The sequence below is a fragment of the Podarcis cretensis genome (assembly GCF_951804945.1).
Source record: "Podarcis cretensis genome assembly, chromosome: 12".
Classification (NCBI taxonomy): domain Eukaryota; kingdom Metazoa; phylum Chordata; class Lepidosauria; order Squamata; family Lacertidae; genus Podarcis; species Podarcis cretensis.
This window is the reverse complement of record NC_137181.1, coordinates 8,139,281-8,164,167: the sequence shown is the minus strand read 5'-3', so window position 1 is coordinate 8,164,167 and position 24,887 is coordinate 8,139,281. Positions and strand designations below refer to the sequence as shown.

General features: G+C 45.5%; 1 protein-coding gene across 1 annotated transcript in view; it reads left to right on the top strand.

The window, feature by feature from the left end:
* AQP1 (aquaporin 1 (Colton blood group)) overlaps window positions 1-24,887 on the top strand; it is a 33,587-nt gene that overhangs the window by 5,502 nt on the left and 3,198 nt on the right. The window contains exon 3 of the mRNA XM_079947055.1: window positions 23,681-23,845. Within this exon, the coding sequence (XP_079803181.1) occupies window positions 23,681-23,845 (165 nt within the window). The remainder of the gene's footprint in view (window positions 1-23,680; window positions 23,846-24,887) is intronic.

Below are 24,887 nucleotides of genomic sequence, written 5' to 3'. Positions count from 1 at the left end.
CTGTAAAACAGAACTATTCCACCTGGCTTTCAATTTGAACCTGGCCTGATCTTTTATTCCCCTTCCTTCCCTCCCCCTCCCTTTTTTGCGAAGATTACCCACTCTGGGATCCCACAGCTGGTTCTCTCCTGGTCTCCTCACTGGCCCAAGTGGGACTAATTTAGCCAGCTAGCCCTGGTGATCATCTAATGTTTATTGGATGGATTTCCCCCCTAAGTTGATTTTTGATTTTATTGTTATTTATGGTTTATACCGTATTTTATGCTGGGGTTTTTTTTGTAGCATCAATTAAGTGTTTTAAATTTGTTGTTAGCCGCCCTGAGCCCGGTTTCCTGAACTGGGAAGGGTGGGGTATAAATAATAATAATAATAATAATAATAATAAGCCCTAAACTCTCATCAAGACCTCTGATGCTGGTGAAGGACTTTACAGGGGTGTCGACTTGACTAAAATATGGGGGGGCAGGTAAACCTCACCCCACATAATCGATCCCATGATGTGATGCACACACACTATTTGAATGGCAATGGCCATCTTTTGGGGGGTGGCGGTGAAAGGACCTCAGCCCCTAGGAGTTGGATCCTACAAGTCTTTTCAACACCCAAACAACAGCTTGGGACCACAACATAGGTTAAAAAATTGTAGCGTCATATCTCCGCTGGGCCCCAATCCAGTTTATATCTCACCTTGAGCCCCCTCCTCGCTGAATCCCCACAACACCTTGTGAGGTAGGCTAGGTCCTAGTCCAATGCTCTAACCACTACACTACACTGCTGCCCTAAACATGAAAGCCTGCTTACTTTGAAGCAGACCCCGCTGAAATGACAGGCTGAGCTGCCGTGTAGGGCGGGGTGAATCTGTCAGCTGGACTTCAACTCCCATCACCCTTGACCATTGACCATGCTGGCAGGGGCTGATGGGAACTGTAGTTAGGGACGGGCAAAACTTTGGTTTCTCCTTTCCCCTGTCTTCAGTTCTCCATAGCCCCACATCAATTTACAACATTCCGTTTTAAGTCCCTGTGAAAATTCACAAGCATTTTAGTCCAGATCTTTCCTGATTATCTACTGCGTGCAATTCATTTTTTGCAAAGCAATTTCCCCTGACATTTCCCCTGTTCTGTGCATTTGTTATGCCTGCTCTCCCCCAGCACATTCACCTTTGTACATATTACTTGCCGGGGGTGGGGGTTGCATTGAAAAATTCGGTGAAGCCTGAATTGATTCCCTCCCCCTCTTTCTTTTTTTCCTTTCTCCTTCTGTGATGGAACTCCTATTTGGGGACTTCCCTGGCTTTTTCTAGCCCACGTAGGACCAGTCTGGTGAAGGCTTGACATTTTCATCCCCCAAGAAGTTTTTGATTTGAGTTTCTACTGAAATGAGGCTGCATTTTAATGTTGTATTTGTTTTTTAAGTTGTATTTTAATCAATTGTTTGTATAACTGGTGTTAGCTGCCCTGAGCCCAGTCTTGGCTGGGAAGGGCGGGGTATAAATAAAATAATAATAATAATAATAATAATAATAATAATAATAATAATAATAATTAGCGAAGGATGGCTGTGTTTTGGTTTGTGTATTCCCCCCCCCAAAAGTGACAATTTAGATAGGTTTGCCTTTAAATGTGATTCAAATCAATTTCCCTCCCCTCCCCTTCCCTCCTGCCACCCCCATTAACCTGAAACAGCTCAGAGTCAGTCTCTAAAAGGGAAGCTTGCTCATTCTCTCCGAAACCACCGCTGTAGAACTGGCCCACACAGCAAAAAAGAAGGTAAAGACCGTGCTGGTCGCGATGCCAAGGGATGCTGTGTCCTCCAGAAAACAGTTGGAGGAGCTGACAAGAGCTATTAAAGATGTGTGGTCTGGTTTCCAAGGGAGCACGGCTTCCCCAGAGTCGTCATAAAAAAAAACCTCTGGTGTTCTGGGATTCCTCAGCTAAGAGACAGCTTTTCCCTTTCAGAAGAATCTTTATTTACACCAGCCACTAGCCACAGCAATAAAATAAAATACAACGTACTGAAGACAGAGGTGAAAACTTAGCAATACAAAATACATTCTACAGCAGGCATAGGCAAACTCAGCCCTCCAGATGTTTTGAGACTACAATTCCCATCATTCCTAACCACTGGTCCTGTTAGCTAGGGATGATAGGAGTTGTAGTCCCAAAACATCTGGGGTGCCGAGTTTGCCTATGCCTGCTCTAGAGGTTTACATCAATAATCAAATAATAGATATTATTCTAATTGCCCCTGCTAAAAAAAATGCAGTTTTTGCTGTCACCTGATCAAGATAATCAGGTGACAGCAAAAACTGCAAATATTTTAGCAGGGGCAATTAGAATACTTCTGCCAGAAGTAAGTAGCAATGGTTGAGTGACCACATATGGGTATTAATGGAGGGGTAATAACTCCACTCCTCAAATCTTTATAAAGAATGCAAGCTAGAAGCCCATGAGCTACTGATTCAATACTGCTATCTCTACACAGTGGCATAGCGTGGGGAGTGCAGGGGGGCCGGCCGCACCGGGCGCAACATCTGGGGGTTAGGGTTAGGGGTAGGGTTAGGGGGCGCAAATCCAGGGTTAGGGGGCGCAAATTACTTGCCTTGCCCCGGGTGCTGACAACCCATGCTACACCACTGTCTCCACATGGTCATAACCGTTTTTTTCCAGTGGGATTTTTTGAAATCAACCCTCAGGTACACCTAAAGGCAGTATATTTAATCTCGCATAAGTGAGAGCACGTTTGTATTTTGGAATGGTCAAATTTTGCAAATAGGGTGCCAACGTGTCAAAATGACTTTGTTGTTGTTTAGTTGTGTCCAACTCTTCGTGACCCCATGTACCAGAGCACGCCAGGCCCTCCTGTCTTCCACTGCCTCCTGCAGTTTGGTCAAACTCATGCTGGTAGCTTCAAGAACACTGTCCAACCATCTCGTCCTCTGTCATCCCCTTCTCCTTGTGCCCTCCATCTTTCCCAGCATCAGGGTCTTTCCCAGGGAGTCTTCTCTTCTCATGAGGTGGCCAAAGTATTGGAGCCTCAGCTTCAGGATCTGTCCTTCCAGTGAGCACTCAGGGCTGATTTCTTTCAGAATGGAAAGGTTTGATCTTCTTGCAGTCCATGGGACTCTCAAGAGTCTCCTCCAGCACCATAATTCAAAAGCATCAATTCTTCAGCGATCAGCCTTGGACAAAATGTCCTTATCGTGGCCAAATTATTCTGTCACTCAGTATCATATAGGCGCTGTCTAATTAAATTATTTGCTTTACTGAAGGCCAGTGCTAATAATGGTTGTGGTGATAAACCAGAAAAGTAAAGCTTTTGGTTGACAGTTTTAGTCCAAGCACTCTCAGGACAATCTTGTGATACTAAGGGTCATAGACCGGTGGGGTTTGAATTTAGCTGACGCCAATAATTAAATGTCCTACACCAAATCTGTAATTCAACAGAGGGGATATCAGCCTCCAAGAGCAATGAAGAATTTGGAACATAGGATGGAACAGGAAAATCTTTTCCTTAGGAATTTGATTGAACAGCTTCTGTAGACCCAGCATGGAGAAAGCTCCGAAAACCAAGCGGTTGTGTGAAGAGGGTTCGTTTCTCCTGAATTTTCTGCTCCTTTATCATTTTGGTTTGATCTTCTTCTTCTTGAGTGATGCAAACTGGGAGTCACGGCCGCCCATGGGAGACAGGGCTGAAGCCAACTCAGGGAGCAAAAAAAAGGAACCAGAGTGAGGCAAATTCACGCCAGGCGCTTAAACCACTCATGGCTCCCAACAAATAATTCTATGAGCTGTAGTTTGTTATGGGTGCTGGAGTTGTTAAGAGGCTGCTTATTCCCCTCAGAAAACTTCATTTCCCAGAGTTCCCCGTGAAGAGCGATTTATTGTTAAGTCGCTCTGGAAATTGTAGCCTTGTGAGGGGAATGGGAGGTCTCCTAACAGTTCTCAGCACTCTTCAACTGCAGCTTTGGGGGAAGCCATGACTGTTTAAAGTGGGGTCATAGTGCTTTAAATGTAATATGTGAATGTGGCCCGTTTGGGCGAGGCTGTCCCTGGATAACTTTGTCGAGACTCATCATTTCCCAGATGTTTTCCCTCAGGAGGAGCGGCCATCTTAGCTCCAAATGTCACACGAGGTGAAAACCTAGGGGGCTGTAGGATAAATTCCTCCCTTTCCAGGTCCCATCGGCACCAAATATTTAAGACAGTCTCACACCACGTTAAGCAGGCCTGGCTCCCCCACAAAGTCCTCTGGGAACTGTAGTTTATTAAGGGCGCTGAGATCTGTCAGGAGGCCCCAAATTCTCCTCGGGGAGCTACATTTCCTAGAGCGGTTCGAAAATCAACCGCTCTTCCCAGGGACCTCGGGGAATGGTAGCTATGGCTACGGCTTCAAATGGTTTAGAAAGAACATCATAAAAATTGCAAATGTGACATGTTAAAACGACTGTAGGAGCTGAAACTCTGCTGGGTCTCAACAAAAATTACCCTGCCCGTTTGCATTAGGGAAAGGGCAAAGGAATCTCCCCAACTGCATTATCCCCGCACGAAGGGATGGACAGAAGTGCTAAAAGTGGTTCTCCGGGGAGAGAGAATACACGCCCAATTATCTCAAGCCAGCTCCTTACCTGAATATGAAAGGTCTAGCTTCCCCCATCCCCCAGTTGCCCGGCTCAGTTCCCCTACTCCATCCTCTCCCTCCCTCCTAGGTCTCTACAGATCTCCGCCTGCAATCCTGCAACCCACTCTATATTTATACGGTTTCGAACTATATTATTAACTGTCCCCGGAGCCTTAAAGTTTCCACAGACTTGCAAGAACTTAAAAATATAAGAACTGCTGGAGTGGATCTGGCCAAAATGAGCCAGCCAGATGTCTCGAGAAAATTCCAAGGCGGGGAAAGATGTGGATATACCCAAGTTTGTAGAATCTGCAAACATTTGGGCTCTGGAGTTACAGCGTCTCTGAAAATGGAATTCCTATGTTTTAGCTCTTTCAACTTTTTTAAAAAATGTTATAGATTATGTAATATAATGTACTTTGAATTATACTTTTCTTTCCACCTCCTCCACCTCACAGAGGGAAGCCTTAGCAACTAATGAACAGAAGCAAAAAAGCCTTTGAATCTGTATAACCCGCTGCAACAAAATGTTGAAGCCTGAAGTGCTTCTGTTCAGGGTTCAAGCCACCCTATTCCACGCTTCCCTGGTTTTCTATTCTTGCAGCTCCACCCGACAGACACTCACCATTCTGTAGCCACTGAGCCACTCGTATTTCATTGGCGTGTTTCTTTGTTTTCCCTGCAAAGCTTAGGATCCCTTAAACTTTCTGATCCCTTCGTCTTGTGCACGCAAGGCACCTCTTTTTGCTGCATAAGGATTCACACTCAGAGAACAGAGCTTAGTATTAGTATCTGTGATGGCTGATCTAGGGCATCTTAAAACATAAATGCATCCATTCATCCATGAACTCACGTCAACACTGGCTTGGAACAAATGAGTTTTGACATGCCGTTGAGAAACAGTGTCAATCATTCAAAGGAAGACATTTCAAAACCAAGGATTCCACCATCCAACAGATCCAACAGATCTTTCCTAGGGATCTTTCCTAGGAATCACCATCTTTCCTAGGATCTTTCCTAGGGATCACCATCTTTGGTGGGGAGTGGTCTTCTGGGAGAAGCATAAAGCTAAAGGGACCCCTGACCATTAGGTCCAGTCGTGACTGACTCTGGGGTTGCGGCGCTCATCTCACTTTATTGGCCGAGGGAACCGGTGTACAGCTTCCGGGTCATGTGGCCAGCATGACTAAGCCACTTCTGGCGAATCAGAGCAGTGCACGGAAACGCTGTTTACCGTCCCGCTGGAGCGGTACCTATTTATCTACTTGCACTTTGACGTGTTTTCGAACTGCTAGGTTGGCAGGAGCAGTGACTGAGCAATGGGAGCTCACCCCATCACGGGGATTCGAACCGCCAACCTTCTGATTGGCAAGCCCTAGGCTCTGTGGTTTAACCCACAGCGCCACCCGCATCCCACTCCAGGGGCCCTTTACCTTTACCTTTTTACCATGGTACATGCTCATTATGCACGGCTGAGCTGTTTGACGCAGCACTAAGTGGATGCAGCAGGTCTCAGATAAAATGAAGCCACTTTTTCTAGAATGGCAATATACCTCTATTCTCAGCAGCCAGGTTGGGAAAATAAATGCACTGTCTAATGAGCACACACAGAGAGATACTCCCATTCCCTCTGACATATGCTTTGCATTAGAGGTGGGAAAATGGAAGGGGTCTCCATGGAAATGGGTAGGGCGGCAGCTGTTGTTTTTCAGGAAGAGCAAAAGGGGAGGAAGTTTATGAAGCCTAGAACTGGAGCTGTAGTAAAGGGAGGAATAGGAGGAAGCGAATGTCCGCATGGGAAAGAAATGCAACAATAGCAGAGCAGGCTGGAAGTAGATTTTCCGGAACTCTGCTTGAAGGCAGCACCAAGAGAGAAAGAGAAAAAACACACACACGCACACACACACACACACACACACACACACACACACACAGAGAGAGAGAAGTTGAAAGGGCATGTGATTTAAAAACCCAAAGCTGTCTTCTGTAGCCATTGCCTAAGCAGCTGCGATACTACGGAATCTTCACAAACATTCCAAGTGCTGAGGTTCGAGGGAGACGCAGGGAGTGTTGAGATCTAATGCTTATAATAGGCGAGGGAGCCTCACACAGGATCTAGGAACAGATCGAGCTTTGTGAAGTTCTGTGAGGTTGATGCCAAGTGCCAGGATCCTGTCAGTTCATTGGTAGGCATGTAATAGAAATCTTGGCCTTGCAAGGTGACTCAGTAAGAAAATAATAATAATAATAATAATAATAATAATAATAATAATAATAATAATAACAACAATAATAATAATTTCATTATTTCTACCCCGCCCAGCAATATGCCCTTACTGCAGAAGGGGAAGCCTAGTTCATTTTCAGCAGGGTGGGCCATAGTTCCCTTCTGCTCTAACCATTGCACCTTTAATTGATGCATGATGGGCAGGAACGCAATAATTGAAGCTTTTCCTGGCAGGGAGGTACAGTGATGGGAAACGCCTGCCGTGCCCAATCTCTGCCAAAACTGCAAAGGAAGGTGGCATCCTGAGATCTCAGCAGTGGATTATGGCACTGTGGGATCTCTTTCCTATAAATCCTCACCCACCTTGGTCTCTGGTGCATGCCGATGCAAAACCCAGCAGTTTTCTTTTTTCTTTTTTTTTAGATAATATTTATTCGGAGTTTAAAAGTTACAAAAAGAAATAGAACAATATAAAATACAAAAAAAGAAAGAATACAACAGCAACAGAAAAAAAATACAAAAATACATTCACTTAAAAAAGAAAACGAACAGATTAAACCTTTACATAACTTTCTTCCTTTACTTATTTCCTTGACCTCCTCACACCTCCCAATTTTGTATTCTAGTTCAAATCGTTATTTCAGCAAATCCTTCCAACCTTATTTTCATTTAAGTAATTTAATTTAATATATTATAATTTAACGTCCTCTCTTTCGTCAATTTCATCAACTCCTTTTTACTTAATCCTTTATATCATTTCTACCAAAACCACCTAATTTTCTTTTTCCAACATCTTTCTAACAGTCCTTAATTTTACAATATTTTTGAAGATATACTTTAAATTTTTTCCAATCTTCTTCCACCGACTCTTCTCCTTGGTCCCGGATTCTGCCAGTCATCTCAGCCAATTCCATATAGTCCATCACTTTCGTCTGCCATTCTTCTCGGGTGGGTAATTCTTGTGTCTTCCAATAATTTGCGATGAGTATTCTTGCTGCTGTTGTAGCGTACATAAAGAAAGTTCTATCCTCCCTTCGCACCAATTGACCGACCATGCCCAGGAGAAAGGCCTCTGGTTTCTTCTGGAAGGTATATTTAAATACCTTTTTCATTTCATTATAAATCGTGGGCCTTGACTTCCAATTCAGTTCTGGATCTACTATAGACTCCATTCTTACACCCAAGGCTTTTTATCTCGGCTCTCTTGCTTTGATACATCCCAGCAAGGGAAGGGAGATAAATCTGCTATGTTTGCATTTCAATGCCAGCCTACTAACTCTGCCTTTCCGAAGCAGTATTTGACCGGCAAAGCAGCTTGCCTTGGGAATTTGCACTTCTCCAAATGTTGTGATCAGTTCCCCACCAAAATAACGTGTACCCAAAAAGTGGGGGCAAATTGTCCATAGATATGCATATCATAGCAAAAGCAACATATAGAAATGCATTACCGTATTTTGTGCTCTATAAGACTCACTTTTTCCCTCCTAAAAAGTAAGGGGAAATGTGTGTGCGTCTTATGGAGCAAATGCAGGCTGCGCAGCTATCCCAGAAGCCAGAACAGCAAGAGGGATTGCTCCTTTCACTGCGCAGCGATCCCTCTTGCTGTTCTGGCTTCTGAAATTCAGAATATTTTTTTTCTTGTTTTCCTCCTCCAAAAACTAGGTGCATCTTGTGGTCTGGTGCATCTCATAGAGCGAAAAATACCATATATTAGGGGGAATTGGTTTGTAGAAGCGTGTACCTCAGGTGAAATTGCATAGAAAAAAGTGTGTATATTAGGAAAGATTTGTTGGTGAATTCTCAAGACGACTTTCGAAAAGAATAATCTCCATCTGATGTAGAAGTCTGGAGAACCAAAGGCTGGAAGAGTCTCTGTTCCGAGTCTGGGAGGTGCTGATCATATCACTCAGATCGGACTCAGCAAGGATCAAATCCCTCAAGCATCCGTACTTGTAACCAAGCCTAAGGGCATTGAGCTGAAATAACCACACATAAGAGGCAGTGGTGGTGTAGTGGTTAGAGAGTTGGACTAAGACCTGGGAGGCAAGGGTTCAAATCCCCACTTGGTCGTGATGCTTGGGCCAGTCACTGCCTCTCAGCTTGACCAACCTCACAGGGTTGTTGTGAGATTTAAAAATGAGGAGGAAGAACCATGTATGCACCCTTGGAAGAAAAAGGTGGAATGTAAATGCAAGAAAACAAACAAATATATAAATTCTGCAGCCCAACCTCTGATTTTCTTCTCTTCATCTGTTGCTTCCTCTGTGCTAAATATCTGATTGTAGGATCCTTGGGGTAGAGACATTTTCTCTTTTACTCTGCAAAGGGCAGGCATGATGGTGGTGCTACATAAAGAATCACCACCTAAGGAGGTAACTTTTGCACTCCTCATTTGCTTGCATCCTGGGACTCTACTTTCTCTCCATCTTCCATTATGAGACACACTTTTAAATTCGTACCATGTATTTTATTCCTCTTCCCAATCTTATTCCATATACTATCTTAAGGTAAAGGTAAAGGCAAAGGGACGGGGCCCAGGTGGCGCTGTGGGTTAAAGCCTCAGCGCCTAGGACTTGCCGATCGAAAGGTCGGCGGTTCGAATCCCTGCGGCGGGGTGCGCTCCCGCTGCTCGGTCCCAGCGCCTGCCAACCTAGCAGTTCGAAAGCACCTCCGGGTGCAAGTAGATAAATAGGGACCGCTTACCAGCGGGAAGGTAAACGGCGTTTCCGTGTGCGGCTCTGGCTCGCCAGAGCAGCGATGTCACGCTGGCCACGTGACCCGGAAGTGTCTGCGGACAGCGCTGGCCCCTGGCCTCTTAAGTGAGATGGGCACACAACCCCAGAGTCTGTCAAGACTGGCCCGTACGGGCAGGGGTACCTTTACCTTTACCTTTAAAGGCAAAGGGACCCCAGACCATTAGGTCCAGTCGTGGTCGACTCTGGGGTTGTGACGCTCACCTCGCTTTATTGGCCGAGGGAGCCGGCATACAGCTTCTGGGTCATGTGGCCAGCATGACTAAGCTGCTTCTGGCGAACCAGAGCAGCGCACAGAAACACAATTTACCTTCCCGCCAGAGCGGTACCTATTTATCTACTTGCACTTTGACGTGCTTTTGAACTGCTAGGTTGGCAGGAGCAGGGACCAAGCAACGGGAGCTCACCCCGTCGTGGAGATTTGAACTGCTGACCTTCCAATCAGGAAGCCCTAGGCTCAGTGGTTCAGACTATTTTATTCCCCCCTCCCAATCTTATTGCACATGCTATCTTATTCCTTCCTAAACCTGGGACTTTCTTTATGGCAAACATATATGCATAGCCAACTGAGTTATGAGCGCTTTTTGCCTGACAATTGCAAGTCAATGGGTTTTTATTATTATTACTTTTGGTTGTTATTGTTATTTGCTTTTATGCCCAATCACAGATGTTTTTGACATTTTTTTTTATTGTGATTGATCGTATACAGTTATCAGTTTCTTAATGGTCTGGAGGAACGTTGAAGTTTTTGGTTTCCTAAAAAGAAAGTGGAGCAGTTCCCTTTTATTTGTGATGCTCAGGTGGTGAGTGCTGTTGGTTAGGAACAGGTACAGAACCGCCCACATACAAATGACAGGTGCCAACAGGCTCAGCGGAACCCCAAGGTTTGCAAAAGCTAAAAAGAGAAAAGAAAGAAAGAATAGAAGAATAGAAACCCTAAAAGAGAGAGGAAGGAAGAAACCACCAACAGCCAGATGAGAAGTGGTTGCTTAGTGGCTGTGGCAATGTTGATTGAAAGTTGGGGTGCAAGGATGGAAAAGTGGGAGGAAAGGGGGACAGAATGGAGGGGTCAAAATCCCCCAGAAAGGGCCATTCCACACTGCAACACTTGTTGCGCATCCCACCTGTATATTAATTTAAACACAAAATTCATTTCAAGGTGATTGCTTCAGGGCTTTGTTGGAGCTGGAGATGAAGAGGGCTGGGTTTTAGGAAGGGAAACTGTTTTTAAGATTGTAGAATCATGGAATTGTAAAAGAGTTGAAAGGAACCCAAAGGGTCTGTGCAGGAATCACAGCTAAAGGATCCCGGAGATAGGGCAAAGGCAGTCTTTGGGCTTTCAAATACCCACAACACCCTGTGCAAGGTCAAAATTTGGTGCCCCTACCCACTACCTTCCATTCTGTTCAATTCACTATGTCATGGTGAGAACGCCCTGATAGATTACGGTCGGAGACCAGCTTATAAAACACACTTGGGGGTACAACCCCAAAAGGAAAACAAGCATTTAAAACAATGTACAACAATAAATTTAAAATTTATAAATGCGATAAGCATATAGACACTTAAAACTTAAAGATAAGCTACCGCAGAGAGATGACCCAGAGTCACCCATGGTGATCAGAAGATTGGCGGTTCGAATCCCCGCGATGGGGTGAGCTCCCGTTGCTCTGTCCCAGCTCCTGCCAACCTAGCAGCTCGAAAGCACACTAGTGCAAGTAGATAAATAGGTACCGTTTCAGCGGGAAGGTAAATGGCGCTTCTATGCACTCTGGTTTCCATCACGGTGTTCCGTTGCACCAGAAACGGTTTAGTCATGCTGGCCACATGACCTGGAGAGCTGTCTGTGGACAAACACTAGCTCCCTCGACCTGAAGGCAAGATAAGCCCAATGACCCCACAGTTGCCTTTAACTGGACTTAACCATCCAGGGGTCCTTTACCTTTAGGGGGGGACTGTCATTCCTTGGAGGCCTTTAAGCAGAGGTTGGGTGGCCATCTGTCATGGATACTTTAGCTGAAATTCCTGCATTGCAGGGGGCTGGACTAGATGACCATTAGGGTCCCTTCCAACGCTACAATTCTATAATTCTATAATTCTAAACAGACCAGGAGACCTTTCTCCCACCAAACATGTAACCGTGCCCAGCTGGGATCCAGGCTAAAGATTTGTCAGGGATGGTGATGGAGGACTGGACAAACTTCTTGAGACTTGCTTGCCAAACGAAACTTTGCCTTCCAGACTGAAACAGGAGAGGAAGCCTTTGAAAGTGCCAGCGGAAGGGCTTTAACTTAGCAATCTAGGCCAGGGATGATGGAGAGGCCAAGGGAAAGGTGAACAAATCCGCCCCTAAGTGTTTCCCTAAGTGTTTGATATCAAGGCAGGATTACTACTGGAATGACTGCATTTTTAAAAATGTCTCGATCCAGATCTCAACAAACTGAGTGGCAAAAGCTTCTGGTTCGCAGCCAGCAGCTAAAAGTCGGGGAATGTGTCAACACTTAAAAGGCTTGGCTCCTTGAGATGCCTAAGCTGGCAAACACGGTTAATGGAGTAAAGCTACTTGTTTCCTCTTCCAGCTAAGTCTCTCTTCCAACTTGCCTTTTACAGTTCGGTCTCCCACCCATCCACCCCACTTCAAATGCTTTTGTGAGAAAAGGTCACAGCGGGAGATGCCAAGAGGTAGGGAAAATTGCACACCCAACACTTAAAGCCCATTTAAAACACATGGGGGAGAAGCCTGGGAAGTGTAGTTTGCCAGTCACAGAGCGACAATCCCAGCACCCTTAAAAAAACTACAGTTCCCAGAGTTCTTTGCAAGAAGTCATGTGCTTGATTTGTGCTTTAAATGTATGGTGTGTATTTGCAGCCCTGAGGATGCCCTGAAAGAGAAAAGGCTTGGGAAACTCCTTCAACTGTCAGGAAACGCTAATAGTGTGAGGGATTTTGTTGTTGTTTGGGGTGGGTGGGGGGAAGCAGGCTAAAGCCTCATCCACAATTGGACCGTGCCTAGAAAACACAGACCCTCCAAGTGTCTCTATTTTCCAGGGACAGTCCCAGATTTACAGAAGCTGTAAGCTGGTTTCTCACTTGATCCAGGAATGTCTGGCTTTCCCTATTTTCATCGGAAAAATATTGGAGGGTACGGAGTTATGCAACCCCTGAGCCAAGGAGATGAGTAACTAGACAACCTTTAGAAGACATCTGAAGGCAGGCCTGTATAGGAAAGCTTTTGAATGTTTAATTATGTTTTTATATATGTCGGAAGCCACCCAGCATGGCTGAGGCAACCCAGTCTGATGGATGGGGTATGAAGATTATTACAGTGGTATCTCGGGTTACATACGCTTCAGGTTACAGACTCCGCTAACCCAGAAATATTACCTCGGGTTAAGAACTTTGCTTCAGGATGAGAACAGAAATCGTTCTCCGGCGGTGTGGCAGCAGCGGGAGGCCCCATTAGCTAAAGTGGTGCTTCAGGTTAAGAACAGTTTCATGTTAAGAACGGACCTCTGGAACGAATTAAGTACTTAACCCGAGGTACCACTGTATTATTATCAACATTATTATTATTGAATAAAAAGGTAAAGGTACCCCTGCCTTTACGGGCCAGTCTTGCCAGACTCTAGGGTTGTGCGCTCATCTCACTCTATAGGCCGTGAGCCAGCGCTGTCCGCAGACACTTCCGGGTCACGTGGCCAGCGTGACAAGCTGCATCTGGCGAGCCAGCGCAGCACACGGAACGCCGTTTACCTTCCCGCTGGTAAGCGGTCCCTATTTATCTACTTGCACCCGGGGGTGCTTTCGAACTGCTAGGTTGGCAGGCGCTGGGACTGAACGACGGGAGCGCACCCCGCCGCAGGGATTCGAACCGCCGACCATGCGATTGGCAAGTCCTAGGCGCTGAGGTTTTACCCACAGCGCCACCCGCGTCCCAATTATTATTGAATAGGACACCCCTATTTTCATTGTAGAAATGTTGGAGGGTATGAAAGCACGGGGCTGAGTGTTTTGCTTTGCCTCACCACTTTCCCCGGAGAACTCACTCTTTAGTGCTAAATCGGAACAAACAGCAATTCACGGAAAACCCAATTGCTGTTTGTTCTGGTTCCGCACTGATCTGTGGGTTTTCCCAGGGCAAACAGCAGGGCAAACAGAAGAATGGACAAGCCCCCCTGTTGATAAGCATGAGCCACTGATGTAGCGACTTGACTGCAACACAGGAAACCCCGGCAAGCGTTGCTATGTTAGGAAGATTGTTTATGCAGCAAGCTGAAATCCATCGTTCGGATGACACACACAGTTGTGGTCACTTAGGGTGCCATGGCAAATTTGGGACAAACAAGGGTGTTCAGCCTGATTGATGGGGCTTCTCCATCTGCAGGTTCCCTGGATACGTTCCCCTTCGTTTCTTCGCTTGCCACACCCGTGTCCTTGGTGATGACATTTATTCCCCTAACATTGGTTTGGTCGCAATCCATTGTGGTTCTGTTTCAAAAAAGGAAAAGTTGGGGGTGGAGAGTGGTTCATATTCCCCCTTTGCTGTTCTTAAATCGCTTTCTGAGTAAGTGCCTATTTTAGTAGTTGCATCTGTACCTATCTTGCTGAGATCAGCGGAGTTTTAATTTATTTCTCCCCGTGGCAAAACGCTTCGGCTTCCAGCTTCATCAGCTACTACTTCCCCCCTTTCCCCTCTTTCATAATAGTAAAACTTTGGGTCACCCAAACACACACACACACTGGCAGGAGATTCAGGCTGGGCCAATAGAAATACCGTATTTTTTGCTCTATAAGACTCACTTTTTCCCTCCTAAAAAGTAAGGGGAAATGTTTGTGTGTCTTATGGAGCGAATGCAGGCTGCGCAGCTATCCCAGAAGCCAGAACAGCAAAAGGGATTGCTGCTTTCACTGCACAGCGATCCCTCTTGCTGTTCTGGCTTCTGAGATTCAGAGTATTTTTTTTTCTTGTTTTCCTCCTCCAAAAACTGGTGCGTCCTATAGAGCGAAAAATATGGAACTTGATTAAGCATGGATTAAGCAATGGGGGGCCATTGAGAGCCAGTGTGGTGTAGTGGTTAAGAGCGGTAGTCTCGTAATCTGGTGAACTGGATTCGATTCCCCGCTCCTCCACATGCAGCTGCTGGGTGACCTTGGGCCAGTCACACTTCTTTGATGTCTCTCAGCCCCACTCACCTCACAGAGTGTTTGTTGTGGGGGAGGAAGGGAAAGGAGATTGTTAGCCGCTTTGAGACTCCTTAAAGGGAGTGAAAGGCAGGATATCAAATCCAAACTCTAAAAAAAGAAAAAAAAAGCAATGGGGGGGCCATTGCCCCAGGTGAAATTTCTTCAAGGAAGCATTTTGCTCCACACGCCAGCCCCACACTGCCTTGCAAATCCAACACCACACCCCAGCCTCGCCATGCAGAATGATCTGGACTGATTCTGTCTGATCTGGACAGATTGAAAGGGCAAGTCCTTGCCCCACTGCCCCCTCCTCATATCGCCCCCCATGCCCCACCCCACTGGCATTCTGGTGCACAAACACCCTGGGTGCCATGAGGACACGCTCTGGCACTGGTAGAGCATCTCTGCCTTGCATGCATGAGATCTTCAGCATCTCTCTAAAATCTCCAGCATCTCTCTAAAACCCTGGGGAGAAAGCTGTTGCTTGTCTGCATAGACAATAGCGAGCTAGATAGACAAGGTAAATGGTCCCCTGGATGGTTAAGACCAGTCAAATTTGACTATGGGGTGCGGCACTCATCTCTGCTTTCAGGCTGAGGGAGCCGGTGTTTGTCCACAGACAGCTAGGTCTCTGTAAGGCAGCGGTTCTTAACCTGTGGGTCCCCAGATGTTGTTGGACTACAAACCCCATCATCCCTGGGCTCTGGCCTTGCTAGCTAGGGGTCATGGGAGTTGTAGTCCAACAACATCTGGGGAACCACAGGTTGAGAAAGGCTGCTGTAAGGTAAAAGGCAAAGGTAAAGGACCCCTGGACGGTTAAGTCCAGTCAAATTTGACTATGGGGTGCGGCACTCATCTCTGCTTTCAGGCCAAGGGAGCCGGCGTTTGTCCACAGACAGCTTTCCTGGTCATGTGGCCAGCATGACTAAACCGCTTCTGGCACAACGGGACACCGTGATGGAAACCAGAGTGCACGGAAGCGCCGTTTACCTTCCTGCCGCAGTGGTACCTATTTATCTACTCGAGCTGGAGTGCTTTCAAACTGCTAAGTTGGCAGAAGCTGGGACAGAGCAACAGGAGCTCACCCCACCGTCGTGGGGATTTGAACTGCCGACCTTCTGATCGGTAAGCCCCAGAGGCTCGGTGGTTTAGACCACAGCGCCACCTGTGTCCCTGAACTAGATAGACAAATGGCTTGACCCAGTTTAAGGCAGTTTTTTACGATCCTAAAGATGCTGGACTCAATCTCTTTTCAGCCCAATACAGCAAGACTCTTCTTGTGTTCCTTCCTTCCCTCCCTCCTCCTCCTCTATTTCCCCAACATAGAGTTGCCCATGGCAACCATTTGTTTATTTGGGAGACGTCAATTGGATCCTTTCAGGGGGAGGGCTAAACTTGCTCAAAACGATCTGAAGTCATTGCAAACGACTTCATTTGTATGACCCCCTCCAGGGTGGCTGCAAGTGATTCGAACAACCTCTCCAATAAGAGCCATGCAGGGCCCTGTTTCTTGACAGATGCTTGTTCCATGAGCCAGCTATTAATTCAGTTGAGGCAAAACCCCATGCAACACATTTGCTTTCCCCAATAGTGTTCTGGGATCCATAATGATCCCCAACTCGGCTTGCCACACAGATGATGCATCACCTCTTGGTACATATAAACCAGGGGTCAGCAAACGTTTTCAGCAGGGGGCCGGTCCACTGTCCCTCAGACCTTGTGGGGGGCCGGACTATATTTCTGGGGAAAGAAATGAACAAATTCCTATGCCCCACAAATAACCCAGAGGTGCATTTTAAATAAAAGGATACATTCTACTCGTGTAAAAACACGCTGATACCCGGACCGTCTGCAGGCTGGATTTAGAAGGCGATTGGGCCGGATCCGGCCCCCGGTCCTTAGTTTGCCTACCCATGATATAAACAATGAGCCACTTGCGGTAAACTTTGCTGCTGTTTCCAAACTGCTTGTGTTTGTGCAGGGTGAGTTGTCAGTGTAACATTTGCCTTGCAGAGAAAATTTAAGGAGCATCGAGCTGGCCCACAAAATTCACAGACCACTTTACATTTCCTTTGTCTTACAGTTTCTCTCGAGATCCAAACTCCTTGCATTGTTCTCCTGAGATGCAGTTCAGTTGGTTTCTTGAACACTTTTCCTTTTGTGGTTGTGTGTTTTCCACTGTAAACTTCTAAACTATGGTTTATTTGTTGTAACCCATCCTATTGAAAACTCTCTCGCTAAACCTACCGGCTCACGCCCTTTAGTTTGCCATGTCCAAAGCCTGTCTGATTTATTCCCAGCTGTCCTTCGCCTCCCTCCATGAAAAGAATTCCCACAGGGATGAGACAATGGCATCCTCTAAACGAGACAACTCAGCAAACGGAATGGTTCTGCGCTGGCAACCATGAATGAGAGACCCAAAGAAATACAGATAGTTACTGTCTGTCTGCTAGGCTCATAATACTCTTCTTTTTATATACCTTGAAGCTAAAGGGGACCATAATTCTTCTCTTTACACTCTGTTACCCCCACCTGCAACTAAGGCACACAAAAATGATTCCTGGTTTTCTGCCATGCTCTAGAGTTATTGGGGATCTGCCAGTTTGTTGTTAGTTGAGGTTGGCTGAGGAACGAGCCATGCTCTCTCTCTGACAAGGACTGGAGCACCTTAGTCTGAAAATGTGGGGCTGCTTGCTTGTCCAGCCTCTCTGAAGAAACCCCACCCCTGACATGGTAGTTGCTTAATAATAATAATAATAATAATAATAATAATAATAATAAATTTTATTTATACCCCACCCTCCCTGGCCAGAGCCAGGCTCAGGGCAGCTAACACCAGTAAAATTACAGTAAAAACATAATAGGGAAAGAAACCAATTTAAAATACAGGTTAAAATGCAATTTAAAATGCAGCCTCATTTTAAAAGTAGCCCATAAATCAAAACCATAAGAGGAGGGAAACATAAGGGTCAGACCAAGTCCAAACCAAAGGCCAGGCGGAACAGCTCTGTCTTGCAGGCCCTGCAGAAAGATGTCAAGTCCCGCAGGGCCCTGGTCTCTTGTGACAGAGCGTTCCACCAAGTCGGGGCCAGTACTGAAAAGGCCCTGGCCCTAGTTGAGACCAATCTAACCACCTTGCAGCTCGGGACCTCCAAAGTGTTGTTGTTTATGGACCTTAAGGTCCGCTGTGGGGCATATGCAAAGAAGTCACACCCGTTCCAGAAGTGGTGCAAAGTTGGATAGAAAGCTCTACCTCCTGCTCTTGCCGATTGCATGAACTGGGCTCTACTGGGGAATCCAGTTAGGAACCTCAGTTGTTGAAATAGAGAAGTCCTTCCAAGCTTTTACAGAACCCCAATTAGAAACGTCGCTAGTTCTGGGTTTGGAAGAATGTCAAAACGCATCTCAAAATTTCCCTGGGGGGAAAACAAGGAAGCACCTGCTGTGATGCATTGTGGGGTGGTCTCCAGTTCAAGATACTGTTCTCCACCCCTGTCCCTAAATGATCAGCACTTGGTATGTCCTGAACATGCTCCCTTCTCATTAGGCTGTTTTTAGACACCCCTCCCCCAGTTTTTCCACCCTCTAAAGGTATTTTGCACTTCTGCAAACTTTAGAGTTTGCTTGAGCCTGCTGACACATCTGTGTATAGATAGTGCTGTTTCTGCTGCAGAAACTGTGGCGTTCGTAGATTCTTGGAATTGCAGAATTGGGAGGGACCCAAAGGGTCATCTACTCCAGCCCCCTGCAATGTGGGAATCACAGCTCAACTTCAGAAACAGAGCAATAGATTCCATGCGGACTGTCACCCAGCCTCACCCACCTCAAGCCTGGAGTGGTACAGTCCATGAAATGTTCAATGCCTTGATTCTGTTGAAATTGGACCTCACGATGTGGTGTGTGAGAAAGGGCCAACAGATAGTGTGGAATTCATGGTGCCCAGATGACCCTGTTCCTCTTCTTTCTCCTTCTTCTTTCTTTGGCAATCATTCATAGCCAAGTAAGATTGTCTTCCATGAACACAGTTTTAACAATCAGTCCGTAAGTGACTGTGGAGGCCAATTCTGGATCCACATGTCCTTCCACAGTGGGGACATTGGTTTCTGGGTGGGAGTTGGTCACAGTGTGGATTTGCCAAGCGTGCCTTCCTCTTAGCACGTTTCTCCCTTGTGTCCTGAGTTCGAGTGTCTTCAAAGCCGATGACACCTTTAGTAAAGGCTGTTCTTCAATTGGAGCGCTCGCAGGCAAGTGTTTCCCAGTTGTCGGTGTTTATACTACATTTTTAAAGATTTGCCTTGAGACAGTCTTGAAAACTTTTTTGTTGACCACCAGCACTACGCTTTCCATTTTTAAGTTCGGAATAGAGTAGTTGCTTTGGAAGACGATCATCAGGCATCCAAACAACATGACCAGTCCAACGAAGTTGATGTTGAAGGACCATTGCTTCGACACTGGTGATCTTTGCTTCTTTTAGTACACTGATATTAGTTCACCCGTCTTCCCAAGTGATTTTTTGGAGACACCATTTTTTGGAGACACCATTGATGGAATCTTTTGAGGAGTTGGGGATGGCGTTCATAAGTGGTCTATGTTTCACAAGCATACAGTAAGGTTGGTAGTACAATAACATAGTACAGTGGTACCTCAGGTTACAGATGCTTCAGGTTACAGTCGCTTCAGGTTACAGACTCCACTAACCCAGAAATAGTACCTCGGGTTAAGAACTTTGCTTCAGGATGAGAACAGTAATCATGCAGCAGCAGCAGGAGGCCCCATTAGCTAAAGTCGTACTTCAGGTACCAAAGTTTCAGGTTAAGAACGGACCTCCAGAACAAATTAAGTTCTTAACCCGAGGTACCACTGTACTGTCCTAGTGGGGTGGTTTGACCTCTGATTTGCATGTGGGAATTGCAAATTCGTAAGGCCAGAGCCATAAAGCAAGGTGAGGTGGCTGCTTCAGGCAACAGGATCCAATGGGACAGCAGATCCCGGTGTCAAATTTTCTCCCCTGCCCCTGTTCCTGATGTAGATCTTCCATGACCCCTTCTTCCCTGGTGGGGAAGGGTGGGGTGCCATTTTAGGGCCCACCTCGGGTGCCAAAATGTCTTAGGCCAGCCTTGTTCCTCCTTAAATCCTTCCTGCATGTGCAACCCATCAAAGGAAGAAGAAGAGGCTTCTCCATGGCGTGCTAGCTTTGCAAGCCAAGGGAGATTTTAACATCTGCTAGAGCTCAGCTTTATAGACGTTTAATAACCCTGTCCAAACATTTCCTTTTGCGACCTTTCACATTCTGGTTTACTGAAGTTTTATGGGTACACTCAAAGTTTTTAATGCAGCATGGCCATATTTTGCATGCAATTGAAATTATTGCCGGGGTGGGCTTTCTGTTATAGATTCTTGATTCAGATTTTCATAGTGTTTTCTCCATCAGTTGTGTGCGTGTGATGAACCAGCCAATCCCAGTTTATACAAAAACGAATTTAATCGCAGATATCCTGTTCCCTAATGAAAGGCTGTTTTGATCGTAAGGGATCGTGCTTTGCACACTATGGTGTCCTCTTGCATAACAAACAAATAACATCATTTTTCCTGCCGTTTTCAGCAATCTTCCCCTCCCCATTTGCTACCCTTTGTAAAAATAACAATGATAATCTAACAGGGGCAGAGGATATCTAGCTGCTGGGAAAGAATGTAGGCTGGTTTACCTTGATCCAGTTCAATTTCCTGTTTCTTTCTTTTTATGTAAGCGAGATAGCAATGGATATGAAACATTCTCTCTTCATTACTCTCACGCTTCCTTAAAATTCTGGAAGTGGGTCTCCTGTTATGGGAGCAACATGCGCCAGAGCTTGTTTATGCAACCATAACACAAAGGTCAGGTTAGTTTCTGAGCAGAATTCAAACTCCCAGCTTTGACCTATAAGGCCTTAGGTGGCTAAGGACCTCAATACCTCCAGGACCACCTCACTCCACATGAATTGAATGGGACCCTGAGATGGTCAACTGAGGCTCTTCTCCACGTGCCCCTTCCAATGGCAGGTCCTGAGAGTGGCAACATGAGACTGGGCCTTTTCTGTGGTGGCTCCCCACTTGTGGAATGCTCTGGCACCATCCTCAACTATTTTTCGGTGCCAGGTTAAAAGCTTTCCCTTTTATCCAGGCCTTTTGTCCTTAATTTGAAGGGCACCAGGCTGCAGGTTCTGTAGAACCCGTATAAATTGGGTTTTAGGTGTTTATTGATTTTGTCCGTTCTAATTGACTTTAATGTTTAGACCATTTTTGTAAGTCGTTTTGGAAGACAGACAGACAGACAGACAGACAGACAAATAAAGGGTGCCATCTCAAAGTTTTCATTAGGAGATAATATCCTCGGTCCAGGACTTTATGACATAGTTTTCTATGACGTAGTAAACCTGGGTCTGTTCCATACCGTATTAGAGGCTGACATCTCGGGGTGCTTCTCCGTATTAAAACAAACAAAAACTAGATGTTCAGGAGAGAGATTCTGCCTTAGTTTTTCCCCCTGATAGGCTAGCTTTCTGTGAGCAGACTGCAAATGATGGCTATTTCATCCCAAATGTGTTGGCTCTGCTAAGCGCGTGTATGGATATTGTTAGCGAGGCAGTGGGAGATGTTGATGGCTCTAGATATGAGTGGATCCGAAAACATGAAAGAAACCAGCAGATGTTGAAAGGCAAAGCATTCTACCCAAAAGCCATGCATTAAAGTCTTCTCTGAAGCCACAGCAAATACTTATCTCCAGGAAATTGTGCTTCAAATTTTGGAGAACCAGATTGCTTTCAAGTTTTTCTGAGCACAATTTCCTGTGCTTTTCCTATCACAGACTGGGCACAAGATGAGTTCAACATGTTGTTGTAATGTATGGCCTTGTAAAATAAAATCCTGGACGTAGCAATAGACTGTGCTATCAGCTTGTTTCAATAATATATTGAGCCATTTCCCACTTCTTATTGTGTAACTGGTGGTGGCCTTTGCTGTGCCATGAAGATTTGGAGAAGAAAAAGGGGAACGAAATGGGCGGTTTCCTAATAATAACTTTACAGTGTCTCCTGCAAATCTCCTAGGAAGCTCTTATACAGCTTCTCAGATTCACACAATGCCATTTTTCACACTGGGTGCATGAGAACAGGGCTGCTGCTGTTTCCAAGAATCTGCATGTGTACAATTGCTTCGTAACACAGTGAACATCTGCTGTCCTCACTTCTCGAAGTGAAATGCACACATTCACAGCTGTGCATTCTCAAGCTTTGCCACATTGCATTTTCCATAGTTGATTTGTTGTGTTTGAGATCATTCCCAAAGTAAATCAAGGAGTACCAGAAGCAGGGTGTTTATCCTCAGATGCGGGGAAAATTGACATTAATGTACTAACAAAGTGGGGGCTCATTTACCTAGAAAAGTGCATTGAATATAAGTTTGCATAGTCTGAAAATTTCCAAGAAATAGCTTTAGTGTATCCAGAACATTGAAGGCATTCCCTCCCTTTGGGCATGTAGAAAAATGAAGGCTAGATGTTTGCTGCTGACTTTTATCCTCTCAGATACAGATGACTTTTTACATCAGAGAGCAGATGTCTAGTTCCAATTAACACATTCCCTAGGAAAAGGTACCACTTGGACATGTTGGTGCAAGCCACAACAGCAGCAATTCATATCTGGTTGGCTGGGTTCATGCTTCTATGTTGTATCACCCAATTCTGTTTTGATCAGGATGCTGTTCTCAACAACTGGGACTGTGAACCTGTTACCTTTCCTCTTTGGACAGTGCAAACTGTAGGCTCATGCCAATCCACACCACTTGTTGCAAGTAGAGATGGGAAATTTGTTTTGGTTTTCATTTAAATGTGACCCTACCTAATTCACAGTTTTGGAAGCAACACACAAAGTAAAACGCTTCTCTGAATTTTGCAGTGCAGTCCTCCAGCCAAGTAAGGTTTACAAAAGTGCATACACTGAGCTGAAGTGTGCACCTGTCTGTGAAAACAGCGTACATGAATTGCATTGCATTAGGGGATGTTGTATTGCAAAAAAATTATGTGTATCTCATGCAAAAAAAAGTGCACGGTAGGAAAAATTCGCCGTAAAATACTGATGAATTTTCGTGAGGGTTTTCTCTCTTTAAAGCAGACTAATGTGGAAAACTGAAATTAAGAGAGGGAAAATGAGAAACCAATAGAAGCCAAAACAGATTTTCCCATTCCTAATTGTTGGTCTGGTCTACAGAGTGAGGGAGTGAGAAACCTAAGTAGGGAGTTGAGAGGAATGCTTTCTTGAGTTTCGAACTCAGACTGTCCTTCACATCCTGTACTTCTTCAGATTTCTAAATGCAGTCCTCGGTTCAGAAGCACGCTAACATTTCTCGCGACTGCCATTAAAATAAGGGCACAATGATGTGCTGCGAGTTTTACATTACATCATTTTAATTTAGTCTGTCCACTGTTTATCTGGCCAGTTCTGTTTGCATATCCTTGCATTTCCTACACAAACAGCCATGGCTGGGTGGCTGATAGATTCTTCAGTCAAGGACAGGCAATTTGGAAATGTTGGTAGCAGACTTAATTATGTTGGCTTGGACAGCCTGCACAGAAACTTTGTTTGTTTGTTTCAGATTCTCCTTGTTAGGTTCTAACCTATAATATCCATCGTCCATAAGATTTATTGTATTTCTCCTAAACTTTGGACTGGCCCTGCTCACACAGAGGAGTTCTGGGTTCTGAGTCATCAAGTGGCAAAACGCTTATGCGAAGGAGACCCTAATACTGAACTGTTGTTTGTGTGAAATTCTCCATCTCAGATACAGGATTCGCAGGTAGAATATTGCCTCCTTCAGCATGTAAGAAATAACCTCTCCTTCTCTTGGCTTTGCCCTCTCACAGCTAGCAAATGGAATCAATCCAGGACAAGGCCTTGGCATCGAGATCATTGCGACCTTGCAGTTGGTGCTCTGTGTGCTTGCCACGACAGATAGGAGGAGGACCGACGTCACTGGATCAGCACCCTTAGCCATTGGCCTCTCAGTGGCCCTGGGGCATCTTCTTGCTGTGAGTATGAGCTTGGATCAGAGAACGCTTTGCAGTCTCCGGGACGGCAAAGCACATTAAGGCATCCGCTTGTGAACTGCTGAGGATGAGCAAATGCATAACACACACAGGCAGAAGAAGCTGCCCATTTGCATAAAGCCTGCATATGCTAAGTTGTGCATATGCTAAGTTGTGAAATGAAATAGAAATGAACTGCATCTTGCTATAGGGGAAGTTGCCAGGGACTTCTGTGCCAGCTTAGTCTGCTGCCAGGTGCTTTGGATAGATGACTTCAGTTACTTCAAACAGAGCTGAAAACAAAACTAGGTCTCTCCACACACAGCCTGCATTCAAGCCTGTTTCCTCCTGAAGAGAGATATTTAGCACACCATCCTCTTTGGTGGCTTGAGGGAGAACCAAGACTAACTCACACAAAATGGAGATTTGCAACTGAATACACCTTGTGCGTGATCTAAGTTAAACACCACGTGGGATAGTAGCAGAGATACATCAACAGTTCATCATTTACCTGTTAGACTCTCCTTTGTTCAGCTACAGTGGAAGTTTCCATGCTGTTTATTTAGCAGCACAAAATACAGAGTTATACAGAGTTGTTTTCCACTTCAGTGTGCAGTTAAACAATTATACCTAACAAATGAGAGTTCCTCTGCAAAGCAGGACACAGGTTCATCTTGAGTTGTATTCAAAAAAGGACGCAGTAAAGACTATAGAACCAGGATCAGCGGGGGTGGAGGTGGTGATCCAAGGGTCTCTCTCCCCAGAATGGCCTTTTGCTCATAGGTGCTGCCACCTTCACACAACTCCTCTGCTCTGGGTTTAGTTATAAAATGGCATAGAAGGTACCTCATACCCGGGTCAGACTATTGGTCTGAAGAACACTGTGATGCCCACCTCTTCCCGATCCATATCCGAGTCCTGACAAACATAAACACATAAGAGGAGCCCACTTAGACCACTATCCTCTTCTCACAACAGCCAGTCAGATGCCCAGGAAAGTTGATAAGCAGGACTTGAGTACAACAGTGTTCTCCCCACCTGTGAT